Here is a 19,474-nt window from a genome sequence, read left to right as displayed (position 1 = left end):
CTAAACCCGCAGCACATACGCTAAACTCTGCGCACTGTCCTCGCCTACAACGTCTGCGTTCTGCTCCTGTGCAACACCTTCTCTCTCGGGCCGCTGCTTCCTTCCCCAGCACAGGTGCAGGGACATCTTGCTGGGCGTTGAGCTTTGTTTACAGTTACTCTACGATGACGTGGGAAAGTGCTGGTTTTATAATTCTAATGGGAAGACAAACGCTTCTTCCGTAACACCTTAAGCCTACCGGTTCCTCCGGGCTTTTCATCATTATGGCATAATCACCAGTAGGTCTCCACTGTCCTCCTGGCATCTACTCAGCAAATTCCCATCCCTTCTTTCTCGCTGGTGCTAGTTCTGCCTTTCTCGTCTGAAAGGCAAAGACCGTGTGTTTTCCAACATCTGTAACGTGTCAAAACACCCCACAGAAAAGCAGCTGGTTTAGGACTCCTTTTCCCGCTGGCAGCCCTAGCACAGCTTTTCCGCTCCGCAGCAGCTGGCAGGGCTGTCCTCCCCCGCCGTTACACGCCGCGGCGGGCAGCGGAGGGGCACCTTCCGGGCTGGCGGCCACGCACACCTAGGCGGACAAGCCTCCCTTCTGGGCCGGGTCCTCCGCCGCCGCGCCCCGGCAGGGCGGGTCCGAGGCCGCGCATCGGAGCAGACAGCCGACAAGACGCCAACTCCACTCCCGCCCGCTGTCGAGCACCGCCCCAGCAGAAAATGGCGGCCGCCCCGCCCGCAGTCTCCGGGCGCTCACGTGGGCGCTCACGTGCGGCGGGGCGGGAGGGGCGGTTTCCGGAAGCGCTCGGCCGAGGTCGCGGGTGGTGCCGAGCCGAGCCGGGCCGGGCCGGGCCGAGCTCCGGGCGGGCTGGTGCGGGTGCGGGATGGAGGTGATCAGAAGCAGTGAGTGACTGGCCGCCGTGCAGCGCCGTGCGCGGGTGGCGCTTCGCGGCCGCGGCGGGAAACCCCGAGCCGGCGGTGCAGAGGGTGTGCCGGCTTCCCTTCCCCGGCTGGCGGCAGGGTCCGGCCTCAGCCTCCCCTTCAGGGGCGACGGGGGTCGCCGCTCCTCCCCTCGCCCGTGAGGGACAGCCCTGAGGGGGGAGGCGCGGCGGGCGGGCCTCCGACCGCGCCCGGAGGCTGAAGGCGCGGCGGGCGGGCCCCGGGGCCGCAGGGCCCACCGGCCCCGCGCACGCTGGCAGGTGCGGGCCGCCTCTGCCCGCCTGAGGGGCGGCGGGCTGCGGTAGGAGTAGTCTCAGGTGTGTTTTACCCCTTTGCCCGCAGATTTTAAGGATAACCTAAGCAAAGTGTATGAAGCCATTGAAGAGTCGGACTTCCTGGCCATTGATGGGGAGTTTTCAGGTACAGTCGCGCGTGTTTTGTGGTTGTGGACTGTTGGCAATATCTGTGCGGGGTCCCAGGTGCCCGGGTTCGCTCGTGTAACATATCTTAGTGTTGGCTTGAAAAAGCTGAAGCTAAGGCTACCACAAAATGAATAAACCACTTACATGTTTGATAGCAAGGTTTTGGTCAAGTAAAGATACCTGTCGTACTCAATGCTGCTTCTACTCCCTCCGCACAGTCATCTTTTAACATATTAATTGATTTTCAAGTTGCAGCTCAGGAAAAAGAAATAATTATACGTGTCATGAAAGCAAGAGAATGGGATAAATAATAGAGGGCTTCCAAGTGCTTGGACAGGGAAAGGCAGCAGTAAGAACTCTTATGTTTGTAAAACCCAGAGGGTCTGTGTATGAGAGAGATGCCTTTATAAATGCTTTAGTTTTGGGATACAGAGATTAGTCAACCATGAAACATAAATGTGATCAAGATTGGGTTTTGTTAGATGTGGTGTTTATGGAAATACAGTTGCTGTTGTGTATTGCATAAGGTGATGAAGTCATTCAGTAAATCTATGGACAACATTCTTCCCATTTTTAGTTTGACTTTGATCCTGCATTGTGTTGTAAAGACCCATCAACATTATGTTACTGGTAGATGTTCTCATGTTACTGTCATGTCGAGTAGGAACCAGAGCAGCAGAGCTTTACTGCTAGAACGCTACCATTAAACTGGGTGGCTTTTACGCTAGCGTGCATACTTTTATGCAGTAGAAAACCTTTCTTAACTGAAATAATCTTAACGTACTTTAAGTGAAAATGTTTTTCTTAAATTGCCAGTTGATGCATTTCTTTGCTGTGGCAAATTTTGAGAAGCTTACCCAAAGCAAAATACGTTTTGCTTTTTCAGGGATCAGCGATGGGCCTTCTGTTAGTGCGTTAACCAATGGTTTTGACACTCCAGAAGAAAGGTATCAGAAACTTAAAAAGGTAATGTGTTTACCTTGACTAAAATGAAAACGCTGGAAAAAGGTTAGAACTCCTTAGGTCAGAATGGAGATAATGTAGGGAAATATGACAGAGGTCTGTAAAATTGACTTACGCAGAGCAGATGGGGATTGCTTGTTTCATTGTCTCTACTAACACAAGAATTAGGGAATGTTGCGTTAAACTTATAGAAGTCACGGTCAGAACAGATAGACGTGATTCCTCACGCAAGAGTTAGTAGATGTGTAGAACTTTTTAAAGGATGTTGAGACTGTTAAAAACTTTCAGTTCAGAGGGGTACTGGATAAGAGAAATTTAGTGACAGAGAAACTACATCAGGAGTAGGGTCTCTACCAAACTGCCTCCCCCTTCCAGCATATACTGTCCCTAATAAAACTTAAATGCCAGCTGCCACCACCACCGCCTCTGCCTCTCTGCAGCACATACTTGCAAAAAAACAGTGCTGAAGGGTGTAGAAAGAGTTTTGAAAATAGCCAAATGACCACAGGAGACAACATATGGTCTGTGAGGGTCAAAAGGTCAAAACTGTGATGTTTTGGGTTGTGGGTTTGGTGTTTTTTCTTGGTGGTGGTTTTTTGTTTTTTTGTTTTTCCCCATAAGAGAAAGGAATCAGAAAAGAGAAATGCTAAGCATCTTGGCACATGCTGTTTCCTGAAGTGTCCAAGGAGTCAATAAACACTGTTTACTAATAATTCTGTTAGGAGACACTGCAGGATGAGGGAATTACTGGTTAGTACTCCTGCTGACAAATTAGGACAGCAAATGGCAAAAACTGGACAGGAAGCTGTAGTTAAAAAAACCAAACAAACAAAAAACCAAATCAAAAAACCCGCAACAAACAAACCCCGCCACGCTAAAAGGGACGATAAAAGCAGAGACCAGTCTCTGAAGAGCATCTGAGAAGCTAGAGGATGCCATATTCTGTTAATTTGGCTGAATATGAGCCTTTGAGAGCTTCAGGGTAGCTGACAATTCAGGCTCTGCAGACACAGTCACTCTCTGTTGCTCATTGTAAAAGGTCTGGTATATGAGAAGCCAGCCATAAATTCTTTGTTGTCACCTTCTTAAAACTTAACTTATTAGCTGGTAAAAGTTAACTTGATTATTGATATTTTTGATCTTTATACTCGAAGATAAGAGAAGAGGACTAATTTTGTATGTCCTGTTGCTACCCATTATTTTTTTCCCTATGATAAACTGAATAATCCTGTATGTTCTTCGTATTTAAAATGGGCCCTCAGGAGGAACAAGTCCTTCAATGAGACCACAATGCTTGTTTATTTTCTTGTACATTTGCAGTGGTCTTAAAAACCTTTCTAACAATTCTGAAATGCTAGAGGACATGATGATAAAGTGCCTAGTGACTATGCTAGTATATCTGTCACATTATCCACTGTTAGCCATGTGGATTAGAAGAATACTAAATATTACTACATGTATTTGAAAACTATATACAACCAGTGTCCCTCACAGCCTGCTATGAGGGAATGTAAATGAATGTTGAGAAGGAGACTGACAGCTGCTTTAGTTGCAGGATCTCTTGTGTGTTAGCAACAAGTGGAGAGAGGTGGGACTTCCCTCAGTTCTTGTCTGTTTACAGAATGGAAGTGCATACTACAAATCATCTTGGGTAATAGTAAGATGATTAAATGGGGATGAAAACGAGTTGAAAAACTCTGGTGTATTTACTTCAAAATTACCAACAGAACAAACGTTGGTTAAGAAGATTCAGATTTGCTTAATCTTGAAATGGATAGAAATCATATTTATTGTGGATGCACCCCGGTTATCTTTAAATGTGTACGATTTTTATTCTCATGCAAAGTTTTCCTTTCCTTTCCAGCATTCCATGGATTTTTTGCTCTTTCAGTTTGGCCTTTGCACTTTTAAATATGATCACACAGAAGAAAAGTATGTTGTTACTCTCTTATTCCTTGTTTTCTTAATTGAGGAATTCATGAAGTAATATTGATAAGCTGTACTGACATGCAACTCACCTTTTTCACAGGTATATAATGAAGTCATTTAATTTCTATATTTTTCCAAAACCCTTTAACAGAAGTTCACCAGATGTCAAGTTTGTCTGTCAGGTTAGTAGAGAAACAGGTTTGATTTTGTTTGGTTAAGGTATACCTGCAGCAAACTTGTAAAAAATATTTCAAGTAAAACTCTACATCATTGTAGAAGGAGAAGTGGTTGATTGTTTTAACAGCTTAGAAGGCAGAAGAACATAAGTTTCTGGGGTTTGTTTTTTTCTTACTCAAGAAATAAGTATTAGTTAAGAGCAATCCCTAAAAACAAGCTTTAAGGGCATATCTTTGACTTTTTAAATCTTGCTACACATTACATTGTGTGATTTCTGGAATTGGAGATAATGTTCCAAACCTGGCAAGATTATTTCCCCCCGACCCCTGTCTGACTTCCTGCTCCCTTGCTTTTTCTGTTTGATCCTTTATTCCCATCTGCTTATCTCACTTTCACTGCTTCCCAGGCTATTGCCAGCATTTTTCTGGTCTCAGATTTATTCTCCTGAACCACATTTTGCTTTTTTTAGTTTCTTCTCATCACATAGCTTGTTCTTTCATCTTTGTCCCTTTAGTGTATGTATTGTTCTTATACTTTATGGAAGTTGAAAATAAATAACAAAAGTAGCATCGCCTAAAGTCTCTGTGGCTTCATTTTAGGGTCATAAACTTAATTGCTCTTGATTTTGGACATAGCATAATTTCTTAAAAAGTGTAAAAATAACTGGATTGATCTTTTTATGCCACAGATACTCTTGCCAATTGTAAAGATATTTTCTTTTGTTGCAGAGTTCAAGTATAGATTTTTTAGCAAACCAAGGATTTGATTTTAATAAAGTTTTTCGCAACGGTGAGTTGTGGTTGTTTTTTTTTCTTTCTTTCAAAGTCAGTAAAATTTATGATGGCATCTTTCTTCATTTTTTGCAAAATGAAAAAGGCAGCCATTAGTGATAGTCTCTTAGCACATATTGAAGTTCTTAGAATTATTCTTATCCAATCTACAATTGTGCTGATAGTTACTCCCTTTCCAAAATTCATTGTATAGATTCAACAGAATAGAATTCCTATTTAGATTAGTGCTTGGTTGTTTATTTGGTGGCTAAACAGAAGTAGATAAATTAACAAGTTATGTAGCTGTATAATGGATCAGTAGTAACACTTTAGAAAAGCTGTCAGTGCATTGTAAAAGGTGCTGCTGCAGTCTATTGTTCAAGTGATGCAGATAGCAGGGAAGAAGAGTACTAAATATTTTTGTGGTTGTGATCTACAGCTCTGCAGTCCTCAGGCTCATGCCTTGTGCGCATGAGGCATATAGCTCTTAAGAGTCCAGTGGTACCAACCAATCTGGCATGTGCTAGAAGGAAGCCTGTATAGACAGGGGCAAAGAATGAGGTCTAGAACAGACGACTGAAAGGGAAGGATATGTTTTGAGCCTTCGGGGGTGTAACACTAGCAAATGCTTTGTTAGTAATAAGCCTTTGCTAAGTCATACATCCCTAATTTGTCTTAAATTATTATGAGCTTTTAAATGTTGTTGGGGTTTTTTTAGGAATTCCGTATTTAAATCAGGAAGAAGAAAGACAACTAAGGGAACAGTATGATGAAAAACGTTCTCAGGCCAATGGTGCAGGATCTCTGTCGTACATTTCTCCTAATGCCACAAAGTGTCCTGTAACAATTCCTGAAGATCAGAAAAAATTCATTGAGAAAGTAGTGTAAGTAAAATTTAATATTCTTGGATTTTTGTTGAAACTGAAACACAAACAGTAGTGACGTGTTTGTATGTTGAAGCTGTTTTTATTAGTTCACTAGCTGTGAAATAGTTCTTTTTTGTTACGAAGTGTTTTCTTGTCTTTTGGGGAGAGCTGCAAATGTTGTCAAAAGAAAACAGTGGATATAGAACCAAATAATCTATTTCTTCCAGGGAACAGATAGAAGACTTACTAAAGAATGAGGAAAATGAAAGTTTGGAACTGGAGCCATGTACAGGGTCAGTTTCTGAAATTATGTATCTTCTAAAAAAATTATTTATTTTGGCGATATAGAATTAAGGGATTGACAAGGAAAAATATCTTTACTTGGATTAACTGTACCAAAATCTACATTTGACTAATCTCTGAACGTTAAGAAAATGTAGTAATTTATATGGATTACGGCTTTATGAGCTGTAACTTCTGCATGTAGTGACAGCCTATTTAAGCATATCCAAGAAGCACATGTGAGCCTCCTTTTGATATTGCCAAAGTGCTCCATAAGGCTTGGATATGCGTTTTATAATCGAGTTTCTCAAATCTATTGAGCTATCAGTTATTCATCGTTGATGCTGTGTATTGAAACTCTTGTTAGTGGGTCTTCTTCCCATGGTGTATTTAGCTTTGGAGTCCAGATGTTTTGAGAGTATGGTTATTTAAAAAATTAAAAAAAAAAAAAAAAATCAGAAATAGTAGAACATTGTGAAGCTGGGGGTAAGGTAAAGTCACTGGATCTATATTCAGTAATCGTGACTACAGAATATTTGCGTATGAGAATATATGCGGATAACTGTACAAAATGGTGTAAATGCCTTTACAGCTTGGCAACTGAACATCAAAATTCAGTAAAACCCTTCCAAGCCTATAGGCTCTGGTAGCAGTGACTTATGCTTTAAAAATCTTTCTACAAATGAACACAGAGCCAGCTTTAATTGAACTTTATTACTTTGAAACACTTTTGTGAGAGGAGTATTAGTAACATAATTGTCTTTTGATTTTAGATTTCAGAGGAAATTAATTTATCAGACCTTGAGCTGGAAGTAAGTTACTGGTAATACTGCCTTACTGTATATTTTTAGTATTCCTGATAAGAAATCTGGGTGAGATCTGATCTACTTAACCTCACAGGTGATTCATTTATACTTTTTTTTCCCTTTTATGAGAAGACTCTTATAATGTTCTAAAGATAAATTGCATTAAACAGGTTTGTGATGATTCATTTGAATATTTTAAAGTTTTGTATTTATTTTATCATTTCTATCTAAAATCTGTGACTAGAACAGCACAGCCTATATATTATATAACAAATATTGTGTAACAAATGCAACTTGAGAGGTTTTTAATGAACAAAAAGTACATGTGCTTATACAGATTGTGGCCTTTACTTGAAAAACTACTAGTTCTGTAGTAGGTACTGGTATGTTTTTAATTTTCTGTTAGATGCCACGTATAAGCATTTCTGATTGAATTATTCCTAATTCTAGTATTAATTTTTTTCTCCTTTCTTGGCTTACTTTATCCATCATCTTTGCCTAAATATATCCCTTAAGCCTCAGGAGAAACTATAAGGCTGTAGAGATGAGATTTTCATCTGACTGCTCAAACATGGAAAATACAGTGGAAATCTTTTTTTGTACATTTAGTTAATTCAGTGTTGCAACAGTATCTGGCACACTGTTACTTACACAGTTCTCTCTGAAATGGGATCTCAAGAAGTGAGCTTGAGAATAATCTGGAGAGGTGTTTTCAAGAATTTTTCCGTGAATTTTTTAATATATTGATAGAACATCTATAGCTTCCAGTAGCACATAGTGTTCTGTTATGTTTGTCTGACACTTACTCTTGCATATTCTGTCAGTGAATGGAAGATTGTGTTCGTGCATTGTATTTTTTTTTAACATTCAGCTGTGCTGTTTTATGGGTATACAGCTGTGTACACCGTGTGTGTGTATATATTGGTGAGAGATAGCAAAGTTGTGAAGTTAGCGTGGAGATAATTAAAGCAGAAAACAGTGAGGTTATTGATTGCCCTTGTGTCCTGAACTCTTCACAGGTCATTCTTTCTATTGAAGTGTTCTGTTGTGCAACAGTGTTTTGGTGCATCCAAGTTCTGTGACATGAAACAGCTTGAAAATGAGGTCAAAATTGTGTGAGAAGTCAGGGTGGAGAGGATACAACAGTACTGTAGTATGTGTTCTCTAGTACTAGTTTTAGTAGTAGCCAGAGGGCAAAGGAAACATACTAATTCTGCCATGGTTATATAATTGTGGTTAGTTTCTTATAATGGGAAGATCAGAGTAATATCTACTTGTTAAGCAGTGAAAGACAATATTCTCTGACCTTGCTGTTGGTTGGATGCTCTGTGTATGGTAGTACTTTGGGAATTAAACATGATTGTGGCAGAGTGATGCAACACTGTAAGAGAAGTAACGACATTTTTATTAATATATCCTATTAGAGCTTGCTGTTAGCACGAAGTTCAGCATTGTTTATAAATACTAGAATAAGTGACATATTAAAGGTATGCAGTCACCAAAGAAGCTATCTTGTAGCTGCAAGCAAGTAAATGAGAGCTTTCTCACCAGTGTTTTGGTTTTGGATTTCTTGGAAAGCAGAGATTCTAGATTGTGATGAAATACCTAGATGATGTTTACTTAATATTACTAAAATAAGTAGTTATAGGTTCCACAGCAGTAGAATGGGAAATTGCGTAAGAAAATACATTTTAGTGCTAGTTACTGTTAGGTAATGTAAGGAGGCCAATTTAACTAGCCTATTGCTTCAAATTTTGCGTTATTTTAAATTAAAAAGGAACTCTAAATAGTTCTTTTGCACTTAAGACTTGTAACTTCATGTTTCATTGTTACTACAAAATCACTGTTGTAGTTACAGTATGCTAAATGCCAAATTAATAACTACTTGTATTTACTTTTCTTTTGCTTTGATACAGGTATCCAAAAGGTATCCATGTTGAAACTCTGGAGTCAGATAAGGTAACTAGGCATGTTACTGGCTGTAACATTTGTTCTGTTTAAAGGAGTTGTGTTTCTCAATTTTACCAACTGTCCTAACTTTTAGATTTAGCTTGAGCTTTGTTATGCAAAATGCAAAACATTTTAAATGGAATACAATGAACTAGTTTCTAAACATTAGATCTGACCAACATATGAAGTGTAAGCATGTATTTGTGTGGCTTAATATTTTTTTTAAAAGGATACTAAAAGGTATTTTAAGATATAGTGGATCTGACATTATCTGATCATAATCATATCTGATCATAATCATATGTCATTATCATGACATCTGACATTGGTGAAAAGTAAGTCTATTGGCAAAAAGTAGATCCTCATCTTAGAGGAAAAACAGTGGCATCACATGCTGTATCCTCACTTCCCAGCACAAATCTCTGCTTCAAAAGTTATTTGAAAACCACTGTTTACAAGGAAATGCTGATAACCTTTCCTCAGAAATAAAAAGTGATGTTAGTAGAAGTTAAGTTTGGTGGATGAATCTAATACAGCTTTCTAAAGCAGACTTTTGGGAGTAGTTGATAAAGTGGTGCTTACAGTAGAAACAGGCATGTTGCCAAGTAACTGCTGCTGAGGTATAACAATTTTCTTTACAATATAAATTTACAGAAACTTGCAGTGGTCTTTAATATGAACTTCTCGGAATCATTCCTCAAACTATATATTTTTGATTTTTAGAAGGAGAGATACATTGTTATTAGTAAGGTAAATGAAGAAGAACGAAAAAGAAGAGAACAGCAGAAACAAGCAAAAGAACAGGTAAGTTTGTTCCATTTCATTGTTTATGTGAAAGAGGGAGGGGGAGAATCTATGACTTCAATTACCTATGCGAAATTGTGTGATGGGGTTTGGTAGTATTTCCCTTTTGTTTGGCTGTGGCTGTTGTCTGAAATGGATCCTCCAAATTCTACCAGATAACTGACGCTTTGCAATAGAGCAAGAAGAGTTGCAAGACACAAAATTTTAAAGAATGAGTAATTGCAGAATACTGAACCAATATTCTGTAGCAGTGAATTTCTCCTTATATGAACCTGTTCTATCAGAGAAGCATGGTCTAGTAACAGGAAACATCAATTGATTACATTTATTATTTCTGTATAATGATAGTCATTGCAAAAAGTCTTGCAGAAATTCTCAAGCAAGTTTTCACATTATTTGAACTTACAATCTGTCCTTGGAGGAGTATTCTCTTACAAAACTTGTTTGCTCTTAGTTGTCTGAGTTAAAATGTCCTGCACAATTAATATGTCATCTGACTTTTCTTGATAGAAACATGCTGCACATGACTACTGTAGTAACAAGTTGACTGGAAGTTCATGTCTGCTATATTCAGGCACTGTTGTGGGACTTGATGTCTTTGCTTATTAAGTCTGATGCAAGTTTCAAGAAGTCATAAGACTTGAATCGTAGGCATTTTTGATCACACTCTTGTGATTTGTACTTACATGTTTCAAGATAAAGTCGGTTTGGGTGGAGCAAATAATACTTGCATGCAGAATGCCTTTTAAGTGGGAGAGAAATATCTAACAGAGACCTCAACTAATGTGACATCTCCTTTTCCAAAAGGCAAGTTAGGGACAATGTACTACTACAGTAGATTTTTCTGAAGCAGTCTTTATACGTGTACTACTCATTCTGAATAGTGGCACCCAGAGCTGAACTAAAATAACTTTGAATATTTTTATTGAATTTCACTTCTGGTTGAACAAAGACAGGTAATACAAGGCAAAAATTACTTCCCTAGACCTGAAAAAGAAAAATCTGTTACAAAAAAATTCTTTAAGTGAAACTAAAATAGATGTTGTATTCAGCCCCCTCCCCCCCGCCCCAATCTGGGTCAATTGAAAATGTGTAACTCGCATTATATAATGTTGTATTTGTATAATATTTCTTCTTATTTTTGTTTATATAAATAGTGACTGTTTCTTCCCCAATCTCAATGTTAGCATAAAAATACAATCTCACTTTAATAGAAGTAACAATCAGGGTTCAACCTGTTGCATCTTATAACAATGTATGTAAAAAAATATGGCTAAAGATACATAGCTTAATTTTAATATCTTCTTGAGCCGTTTGCAGTCTAATAGCTATTGAGCACTATTGAAGATAACGTATTGACAATGAGCTGACTACAGCTGTATTGGTCTGGTTGGGATGAAGTTAACTTTCTTCATAGCAGCCCATATGTTGCTGTGCTTTGCATTTGTGGCTAAAACAGTCAACAGCTAAAACCGTACAAGTGTTTGGGTACTGCTGAACAGTGCTTGCACAGTGTCAAGGCTTTCTCTCTCTTTCTCCCATCCTCCCCCAAAATCAAGTAGGCTGGGGAGGGTGGGCAAGTGGTTGGGAGGGGAAGCTCATGGTTAGGGTCTTTATCTTTCCAAGCAGCCTTTAAGCATGCGGAAGCCCTGCTTCCCAGGAAGCAGCTGGACATCTGCCTGCTGATGGGAAGTGGTGAATGAATTCTTCTTTCTGCTTTGCTTGTGCATGCAGCTTTTACTTTTCTTACTAAACTGTCATTATATTGATCCACAAGTCTTTTTGGCTTCCTTTGAATTTCTTTTTTTTTTTCTTCTTTCCACCCTATTGCCTGGGAAAGGAGTGAGCAAAAGGCAGAGTGGGTGTTTGGCTTCTGGCCGATCCACCACAATAGCTTGTGACTTGTCCAGCTTTACAGTGAACTAGAGCTACATATAAAACTGGAATTCTGTCAGCAGCATCCGGCTTTGACCTCATGTATCCTCCAAATATTGACATTTCCTCCATGGTCTGCTCTTGGTCATGTCTGAGAGACAGTTTGAGCCAAACTGTTGTGTCTTCCAGTTCGAAGGTACAGTTTTGACAATATTTGTATTTGTTTCACTAATGTCAGAATTTTTGTTTACAGGAAGAACTGAATGATGCAGTAGGATTTTCAAGAGTCATTCATGCCATTGCTAATTCTGTAAGTTTCCATGATTTTTAATGTACCTTTGGTTGTAAAAAAAAAAAAATTAATTCAGAGAAAGAATTCTTTTGCTGTTACATTTTGGAAAATAAGATGAAATACAAGTTAAAGTGTTTTCTCTCTTTTTAAGTTGATGTTCCTTCATGTTTTACACTGGCTGTTATGGTAGGTTAAGTAAGCTCTTAAACTAATGATATGAACAACCTCGTTTATCTGCAAGAGTCAACGATACCAATTTCTTAGGGCTGTGAACAAGATTCTCTTAAGTAACTAAGCTTTGAGGCCTTTTTTGCTTTGTCCTGAAAATATTGTTTTTTGGTTTTTGTTTTTGTTTTTTTTTTATTGGCAGTTAAAGACTTAATCAGAGAAGGTCATCTGGTTCTCTTTGACTTACATAGTTAAAATAAGCTATAGTTTTACAGCTGTCAAAACACAGCTGTCCCCTTCAGCCCAATTATTTTCACGTAATTGTTACAGCCTCCTGTGTAGGGAAAAAAAAAGTATGCATATTGTTTTCTCTAGCAAATGGAGGATGCAGGGAAGAAGAAAAGGTTGTCATGTCAAATGAATCAAAGTTAACCTTTAAAAAATTTCTTGTACTTTTTCAAGAAGGAGCTTGCTTGTACAGCATCTGGTGTGAAAGGTTCTGCATTGTGAGAAGCCAGATGATGATCCTAATAAGTACCCTATATTACAACCGTAAAGAATATGTTGCGAGTTGTTGTACAAGTTGTAAGTTAAAAGATAGTGGAGTGAGAAATCACTTGACTTCAATCTTAAATAGAATACATTTGGAAACCAAGCTGTTCTAGTGTATCTTCTCAACATTTCAAGCTGCTGCTGAAGGCTGTGATGAGTGGTTGGGAGTAGAGGAAAAAGGAGTGGCTGCTCTGAGTGAATGGAGGAGTCTGTGGGATGGGCGGAGAGCAAGTGATGGGGAGGTTTGATTTGTATTTGTTCCCAGCTTCCCTCAGCTACCATCTGGGATATGTGCTTTTCACACATTGCCCTTGCCATGGCCCTGATTAGAAGTGTAACTAACACTTAATGTTCTTTTCGCAGGGCAAGCTTGTTATTGGGCACAATATGCTACTGGATGTTATGCATACCATACATCAGTTCTATTGTCCCCTACCTGATGTAAGTAATCTTCTGAGTGTTCAGATGATTAAATAAATGCCTTAATGTATTCGTCTTCAGTCTTATCTCCAGACTTTCTTGTGAATGGAAGCATATGACAGTCTATACAGAGAAGTCTTTTTAAAAGAACACTTGTTACTTCTGGGCTACACTTTATTTTCTGAAATCGTCATGTAGAAAGCTTCGTTGGGTTGAATTCTTCAAATTTTTAAAATGTTCAAATTAAACATTGGAATTGAGTTGTGGTTTCTGCTCATATCTGTTAGTCCTTCAGAAACTGCTTGGATAATGGCAGGTAAATTTGACTGACTTGTTAAGATACTGGTTTGGAGCTTCAGCATTATTGTGTGGCATTTTTCTCTCTGTAGTTTACAAAGTGGGAATACTTGTTTTCATAGTATAGTACAGGTAATAGCATGATAAGTCTTATAACAGGATGATGTTCATTGGGGTGAAGAGGTGGAATGTCTGAATAATTGGAGGGAGCATACTTTCATGACTGCAATAGTCTAACAATTAAGTTAAACTAAGCAATGTATTGGCATTGAGGACATTATCTGAAGAAACCAAAGGTTTCATTGGAAGGATGGCCTGCATGATGGTTACGTTACTTGCAATCCTCAAGGGCTTGTGGGTGTTTCGGGAAAGACTTGATTATGAGATGGAAGAAAGAAGCTTGGGACCTGTTTGGATGGTATTGGAACATAAGCAGTTGTCAGTTGTTCCTGTACTTTTGACACTTGGAAGATCTAAACCTGCAGGCTGTCAGCTGTCCACCTGGAGTGACTGCTTATATTCCATTGACATATTAAATGCTGGGAACACTTAAGTAGAACTGTTAACATAGCTGGAACTAGAGGTAGTCTAGGTTATATAATAGGATAGGGTGTTGGAGGTGATAGAACATTTCTCTTGGGAATCACAGACAAATCAGAAATAATTAGTCTGTAGTTCTGTGTAGTTGTAGGTGGTATTTATGGTAGTGCTGACAAATACATCTCTTAGGAGGTGAGAATTCAGTCCCTATATCTCAATTTTAGAAGCTGACTGAATAATTGTAGCTACTGCTATCTATTGTCCTGAGGCTGAAAAACAGTTAACTTATTTGGATTTTATCTCCTGGTTTAATGTTAAATTAGGACCTAAGTGAGTTCAAGGAAGTAACATCATGTGTCTTTCCCCGGTAAGTTCTTAGTTCAAACTTTCAACTGTTCTAGTATTGCTTTAGCAAGCTGATACTGTTTGTCCTAGCCCTGTAACCTAGCTGTTACTGGAAATGAAATTTGGAACAAGTTAGATAAATATAGTTTTTAAAGTATTCTGTAGCATCTCTTTTTCAGAAGAGCAGTACTGCTGTTCTGCTTCTTAGCAAAAGATGCAGCTTTGCTACCCTCTTGTTTTTGGCCTGATGTTTGGTGTTTTGAATCTGCAGTACATTTGGAACAAGATTTATTTGCTCCTTATTGTTTGCATCTCTTGCTGTTGCTTAGTTGCTGTCCTTTTTCATGCTGAACAAAGCCAAGGAGTGTTTTGGCTGCTCTAAGATCTGAGAGTAATTTTTCATTAGGTTGAAACCGCTGTTTCCCAGCTAATACACCAAAACATTTTTTTTTTAGGATTTGGCAAAATGGTCATTCTTCCATTTCAACTTATTTAGCTCTTATTTTGTTTCTAGGCTGTTGGATACTAAACTGATGGCAAGTACGCAACCTTTTAAGGTAAATTAATATAATATTACAGCATAATTTGAAGATACAAACTTGCATTAAGTGTGTATTGAAGCAAATTATTTTTTTTAAGAGAAAAATGTCCAACACTGTTTTCTGTGATGCTCCTTTTTTTGTAAAAGAATGATTTTTCTTAACCTTTTATCTAAACTTACAAAATTTTAGAATACAAACTTTTACTTTTGTACAAGTGACTTGTTTGTTGCAGTTTTAAGGTAACTTAGCAGCTTTGAATTCCAAAATATGTATAGAGTTTTTGCTACTTAAAATGTGATTTTTGTTGTCTTGAAAGTTAGCAGAAGACTGTGTGTCTCCTCAGGAGGAAAAAAAAAAAAGTGTTTTTCATGGACAAATAGGACCTGGTAGCTGCTTGTATACTCAAAGCTTTACAATATTGTGAATACTGACTTAGATTTGTCAAGAAAAAGATGCTTGAACATCATCGTTATGTTCTGTTGTGGCCTGCTGGTCACTGGGTAGTCAGCAGGAGAAAAAAATTACGTTTCTCTTAAAACCTCTTGCAGCATGAGTTTTATTCTTCCAAAGAAGTACTGAGATAAGTGATCTAATCTCTTGCTTTCCTGTATGCCTTTGGAATGAATTAATTAAAAATCATGCTGCTGAAGCAGCATCTATCTTTCTGCATACCTCTCTGACTTTAGAGCATGGCATCACAGAAAATCTCATTAAAATGTACTTAGTGGATATTTTCAGATTTGTCTTGCATACTACTGTAGTAAGAATAGAGGCTTTTATATTCCAAAAACTAATAATTGCGCACAAGTTTTATGTTTGGTACAGTTATGTTGATATTTGTAGTTTTTACAGTAGGTGCTGGGGTTTTAGGCTATTGTTATGAAATGGTGCTTTGGGATGCCAGTATAATGCATTATTTGAGCTTGTTCATTGTACTGAGTTCTTGATAACTTTTCAGACCACAGACTTGATGTTAACTGTAAGCAACTCTTAATATAGAACCACAGGAGATTTGGTCCTCAAAAATTTCAGACAACTTTAAGAAAGATTGTGTGAGATTTTTTTTTTTTCTCTTGCTATTGATTCTGCATGTTTTTTCCATTGTACTGATTGACAAATTATATTTGATTAAGAACTTCAAGAAGTTTGGTTTGAAGAAACTGATAATCGGTATATCTTTTTGTGACATTTTATATACACATACATAGATTCAGTAATGCAACTCAGCCAAGCTGAAGTGTAGGAGCAGCTTTCTGATTGTCAGATTTCACAATTTCACTGTCTTTGTATTACTTTAAATCAGCAGTATTTACACTTATAAAACCATTCAAGAATGTCCAGTCAGCAAGCACACTTCAATACTCACTTTGAATGCCTTCAACCATTATGATAAATATTTAGGCTATTTTGCCTTGCTTTTTGTGCTGCCTTTTCCCCTGCCACATATACCAGGCATGGAACCAGATTCAAACAGAAATATTACTTTGGCATAATTAATCATCAAGAATTCTGAAAAGTATTAATAAATGCTTGTGACTCATTATCTTGTAGAAGAGGCGAGTTAATTTCTAAAAACTTATCTTGACCAACTTCCCTGGTGTATTAGTTTGAAATGAGGCTATGTATAAATCCTTAGAGAACACAAGGCGGCAGCAGTAAATACTCATTTTATCCTATTTGATTTCAGTTTCCAGGGAAAATGCGCTTGGCATTGGCAGTTAATGGTCTCTTTTCTTGCAGGAGATCATTAATAATACATCCCTTGCAGAACTGGAAAAGCGTTTAAAAGATGTTCCATTCAGCCCTCCTAAAGTTGGTAAGGATATATCAAAATGGTCTTACTTCTGAAATGTTTTCCTCTTTCAGAGGAGTTTTGATTATTTTTGTTCTTGGTCTGAAATTTAAGTTTCCCTATTAATACTTAGTGTTTTGATGAAAGGGACTTTAAATGCAGGCAATATACATATAGTGCAGTTGTATTTAGAACTATTAGTGGAAGTCAGTAGGAATTCTTCCACTTTATTTTAGATTATATAAGAATGGACTTACTCAGTGGCCAGCAGTTTCATCATCACCTAATGATGGCACTTTGGTTTTTAGGTTGATTTCTGATTACTAACTTGAAATTGTTTTAAAACTGTTTCATTTGGTTATTATTGTCCTTCAGATCAAAGCCAGAGCGCTCTAATAGGCACGTGGACAAACAAAACCAAGAAAACTTACACAGTAGTGACTAGTCATGTGTGTTCTAGAAATTATTACAGTTCCTGTAGAGCTTTCTTTGCTTTCAGGTGAACGAAAGCATATTTAATCAAAAGGCGAGCTTATCTCAAGGTTCTGGAATTGCTGCTGATTTAGAAAAGAGGGAGCAATGCTGAACAGTAGAGTATGTTGGAAGGGAAAGTCTCAATGCTTAATCAGAAACAAGATGAGTGACACTTTTTTTATATTGCTGAGTGTGCAGAGCAGATGCATTTAAGCTGTAGTAACAGGAGAGGTAATAATATGAATAATCTACAGTCTTCTTGGACAATGAGCAGGAGCTGTTGGTGCCGAGACCTAGGTAGTACCATGCATATGGAGGGTACCATAATTGTATGTAGACCTTTTAGTGGTATATCCTTTGTAGCTTCTTCTCAGGATGTGACATAATTTGGCAGCTGTCAGGTACTATTTTTTGCTGATGTAATATAAAATAAAAATTTCATCCCTTTTTTTCCTTGAGCAAAATATGACCGTAACAGTTAACTGACTCAGAAGTGTTAATATTTAATCAGAGATGATCAATGTGGTTCAGAACATCCAAAGCAAAGCATGTTTGAAAATACTAGAATACTTTGTTAACAGTTCAATTATGTTTCCTTTTTGATAGGTATCTATTAAAAAAAATAAAATTAACTTAAGCACTAAGAAATGTCCTCCTCAGCTCAGCCAGTATAGCTTTATATCTCAGACAACTTTATTTTAAAAAGAAATATTACAAGGACTTATCTGAAAAATGGCCTGATGTTTTGCTACTCTAGTTTTATGTATAAAATTTGGATTAAAGTTTCTTTTTACAAAATACAACAAATATATATGCTTGCATATTTCCATTGCATAAGTTATGCTAGTATTTCTGTATCACTGTTTTAAATCCTGGTTATGTTTCATCATTGTTTTAGCTTCTTTTGCTAGGTTGAATGCAATACATTAAATGGAATTATAGAGTTCACTTTTCAGCCTGTACCTTAATGTAAGGGTCATGATTCTGGCTTTTTAAACAGCTAACTTTGTTCTTCCAGTCCTATTCTCATAGTAACTTCTAGAGGAAAATGAGACAGCTTTCTAGAGATTGAGAAGCTGGCTAAGAGAGGTGAAATAACTTTGATGTTGGCAGTGGGAAAAATTTAAATGATAAAGAAAAAAATGTGGTGTGCACATATTTCTCTGTTGCTGAGACTTGGGTACTTTCAGACACTTCTCTTCAGAGAATTGCCTATTAAGGTTTCCACTTTCTGAAGTGATTCAAGGGATACTTCTCAAGGTCTTCACATAAACACCAAGCATGACTGTCAATAAAGACATCCTTTAATCACGTAGTTCCATCTTCATCATTTAAATACCTTGAAAAATCTGACCATAGGTCAATCGGATGGTTAGCAAACAGTTTAATAGTATTCTATTACCCTGAGTGTCTGTTCTATTAAATGCAAGACAGTCAGGAAAAAAATATGCTGTGTGGGGAATCCTGCTGTCATTGTGTTAGAATTAATACTCCATTTTGGCTAAGTAGTTCTGAATATTAATAGCTTTTTAATAGGAAAGAGTTTCTATCCTAGGAGCTTATTCTTACTTAAAAATACAAAACAAAACTGTGGTTTTTTTCAGAACTTCTGAAAATAGTATTAACTTACCCAAATTATGTTATGCTCTGACAAAATAAGCGTGTGAGTAAGCATAAAGGGCTGCCTTTAACTTCTGTGATAACGTATTTACAATTTATTTTTTCTCCTCAGAAAGTGCAGAGGGGTTTCCAAGTTATGATACAGCTTCCGAACAACTTCACGAAGCAGGATACGATGCTTACATTACTGGACTGTGCTTCATCTCCATGGCTAATTTCCTAGGTATCTATGTAGTCTTTTTCAAACCTTCTCCTTAATGCTGTTTGTAGCTGCTTATTCCGTACTGAATTTATTTTTCATTCATCAGGTTCATTCCTCAGTCCTCCGAAAAACCATGTGTCTGCTAGATCAAAACTCATTGAACCTTTTTTTAACAAGTAAGTAGTTGTTGTGTTAAAAGACCTGCTAAGCATGGAAATATAACACTAGCCTTAGAATACATGTCTCTAGCCTCAGAATCAATGGCTAGCTGCATTTTTCTTTATGCTTTAGTTTTGACTGGCTTTCTGGTTCATGCTAGTAGTACTGCAGAGAGGCCACAATTTGTAAAGTAAATGCCTTTTCTTTTGAAGAGAATGGTTTACATTCTGCTAACGTGTAAAAGGACACTTAGAAGAGTACCTGGACTGCTTTAATGTCCTTGTCCATGCCAGTGTT

At 37.8% G+C, this 19,474-nt stretch overlaps 1 protein-coding gene across 2 annotated transcripts in view; it reads left to right on the top strand.

Annotated features, from left to right (window-relative positions):
- Nucleotides 1-4,179: 4,179 nt before the first annotated feature.
- PARN (poly(A)-specific ribonuclease) overlaps nucleotides 4,180-19,474 on the top strand; it is a gene marked incomplete at its 3' end in the record, with an annotated part of 58,638 nt that continues 43,343 nt past the window's right edge. For both annotated transcript variants that reach the window (XM_082006943.1, XM_082006942.1), the window contains exons 1-15: nucleotides 4,180-4,247; nucleotides 4,345-4,426; nucleotides 5,150-5,210; nucleotides 5,910-6,075; nucleotides 6,285-6,350; nucleotides 7,113-7,151; nucleotides 9,062-9,104; nucleotides 9,819-9,899; nucleotides 12,028-12,084; nucleotides 13,150-13,227; nucleotides 14,367-14,410; nucleotides 14,903-14,945; nucleotides 16,671-16,746; nucleotides 18,929-19,039; nucleotides 19,125-19,194. In XM_082006943.1, coding sequence (XP_081863069.1) covers nucleotides 4,186-4,247; nucleotides 4,345-4,426; nucleotides 5,150-5,210; nucleotides 5,910-6,075; nucleotides 6,285-6,350; nucleotides 7,113-7,151; nucleotides 9,062-9,104; nucleotides 9,819-9,899; nucleotides 12,028-12,084; nucleotides 13,150-13,227; nucleotides 14,367-14,410; nucleotides 14,903-14,945; nucleotides 16,671-16,746; nucleotides 18,929-19,039; nucleotides 19,125-19,194 — 1,079 coding nt within the window. In that variant the 5' untranslated portion in view covers nucleotides 4,180-4,185. The remainder of the gene's footprint in view (nucleotides 4,248-4,344; nucleotides 4,427-5,149; nucleotides 5,211-5,909; nucleotides 6,076-6,284; nucleotides 6,351-7,112; nucleotides 7,152-9,061; nucleotides 9,105-9,818; nucleotides 9,900-12,027; nucleotides 12,085-13,149; nucleotides 13,228-14,366; nucleotides 14,411-14,902; nucleotides 14,946-16,670; nucleotides 16,747-18,928; nucleotides 19,040-19,124; nucleotides 19,195-19,474) is intronic.

Source organism: Phaethon aethereus, assembly GCF_964289735.1.
Source record: "Phaethon aethereus genome assembly, chromosome: 15".
In the NCBI taxonomy this organism is placed as follows: domain Eukaryota; kingdom Metazoa; phylum Chordata; class Aves; order Phaethontiformes; family Phaethontidae; genus Phaethon; species Phaethon aethereus.
This window is presented reverse-complemented; position numbering and strand designations above follow the sequence as displayed.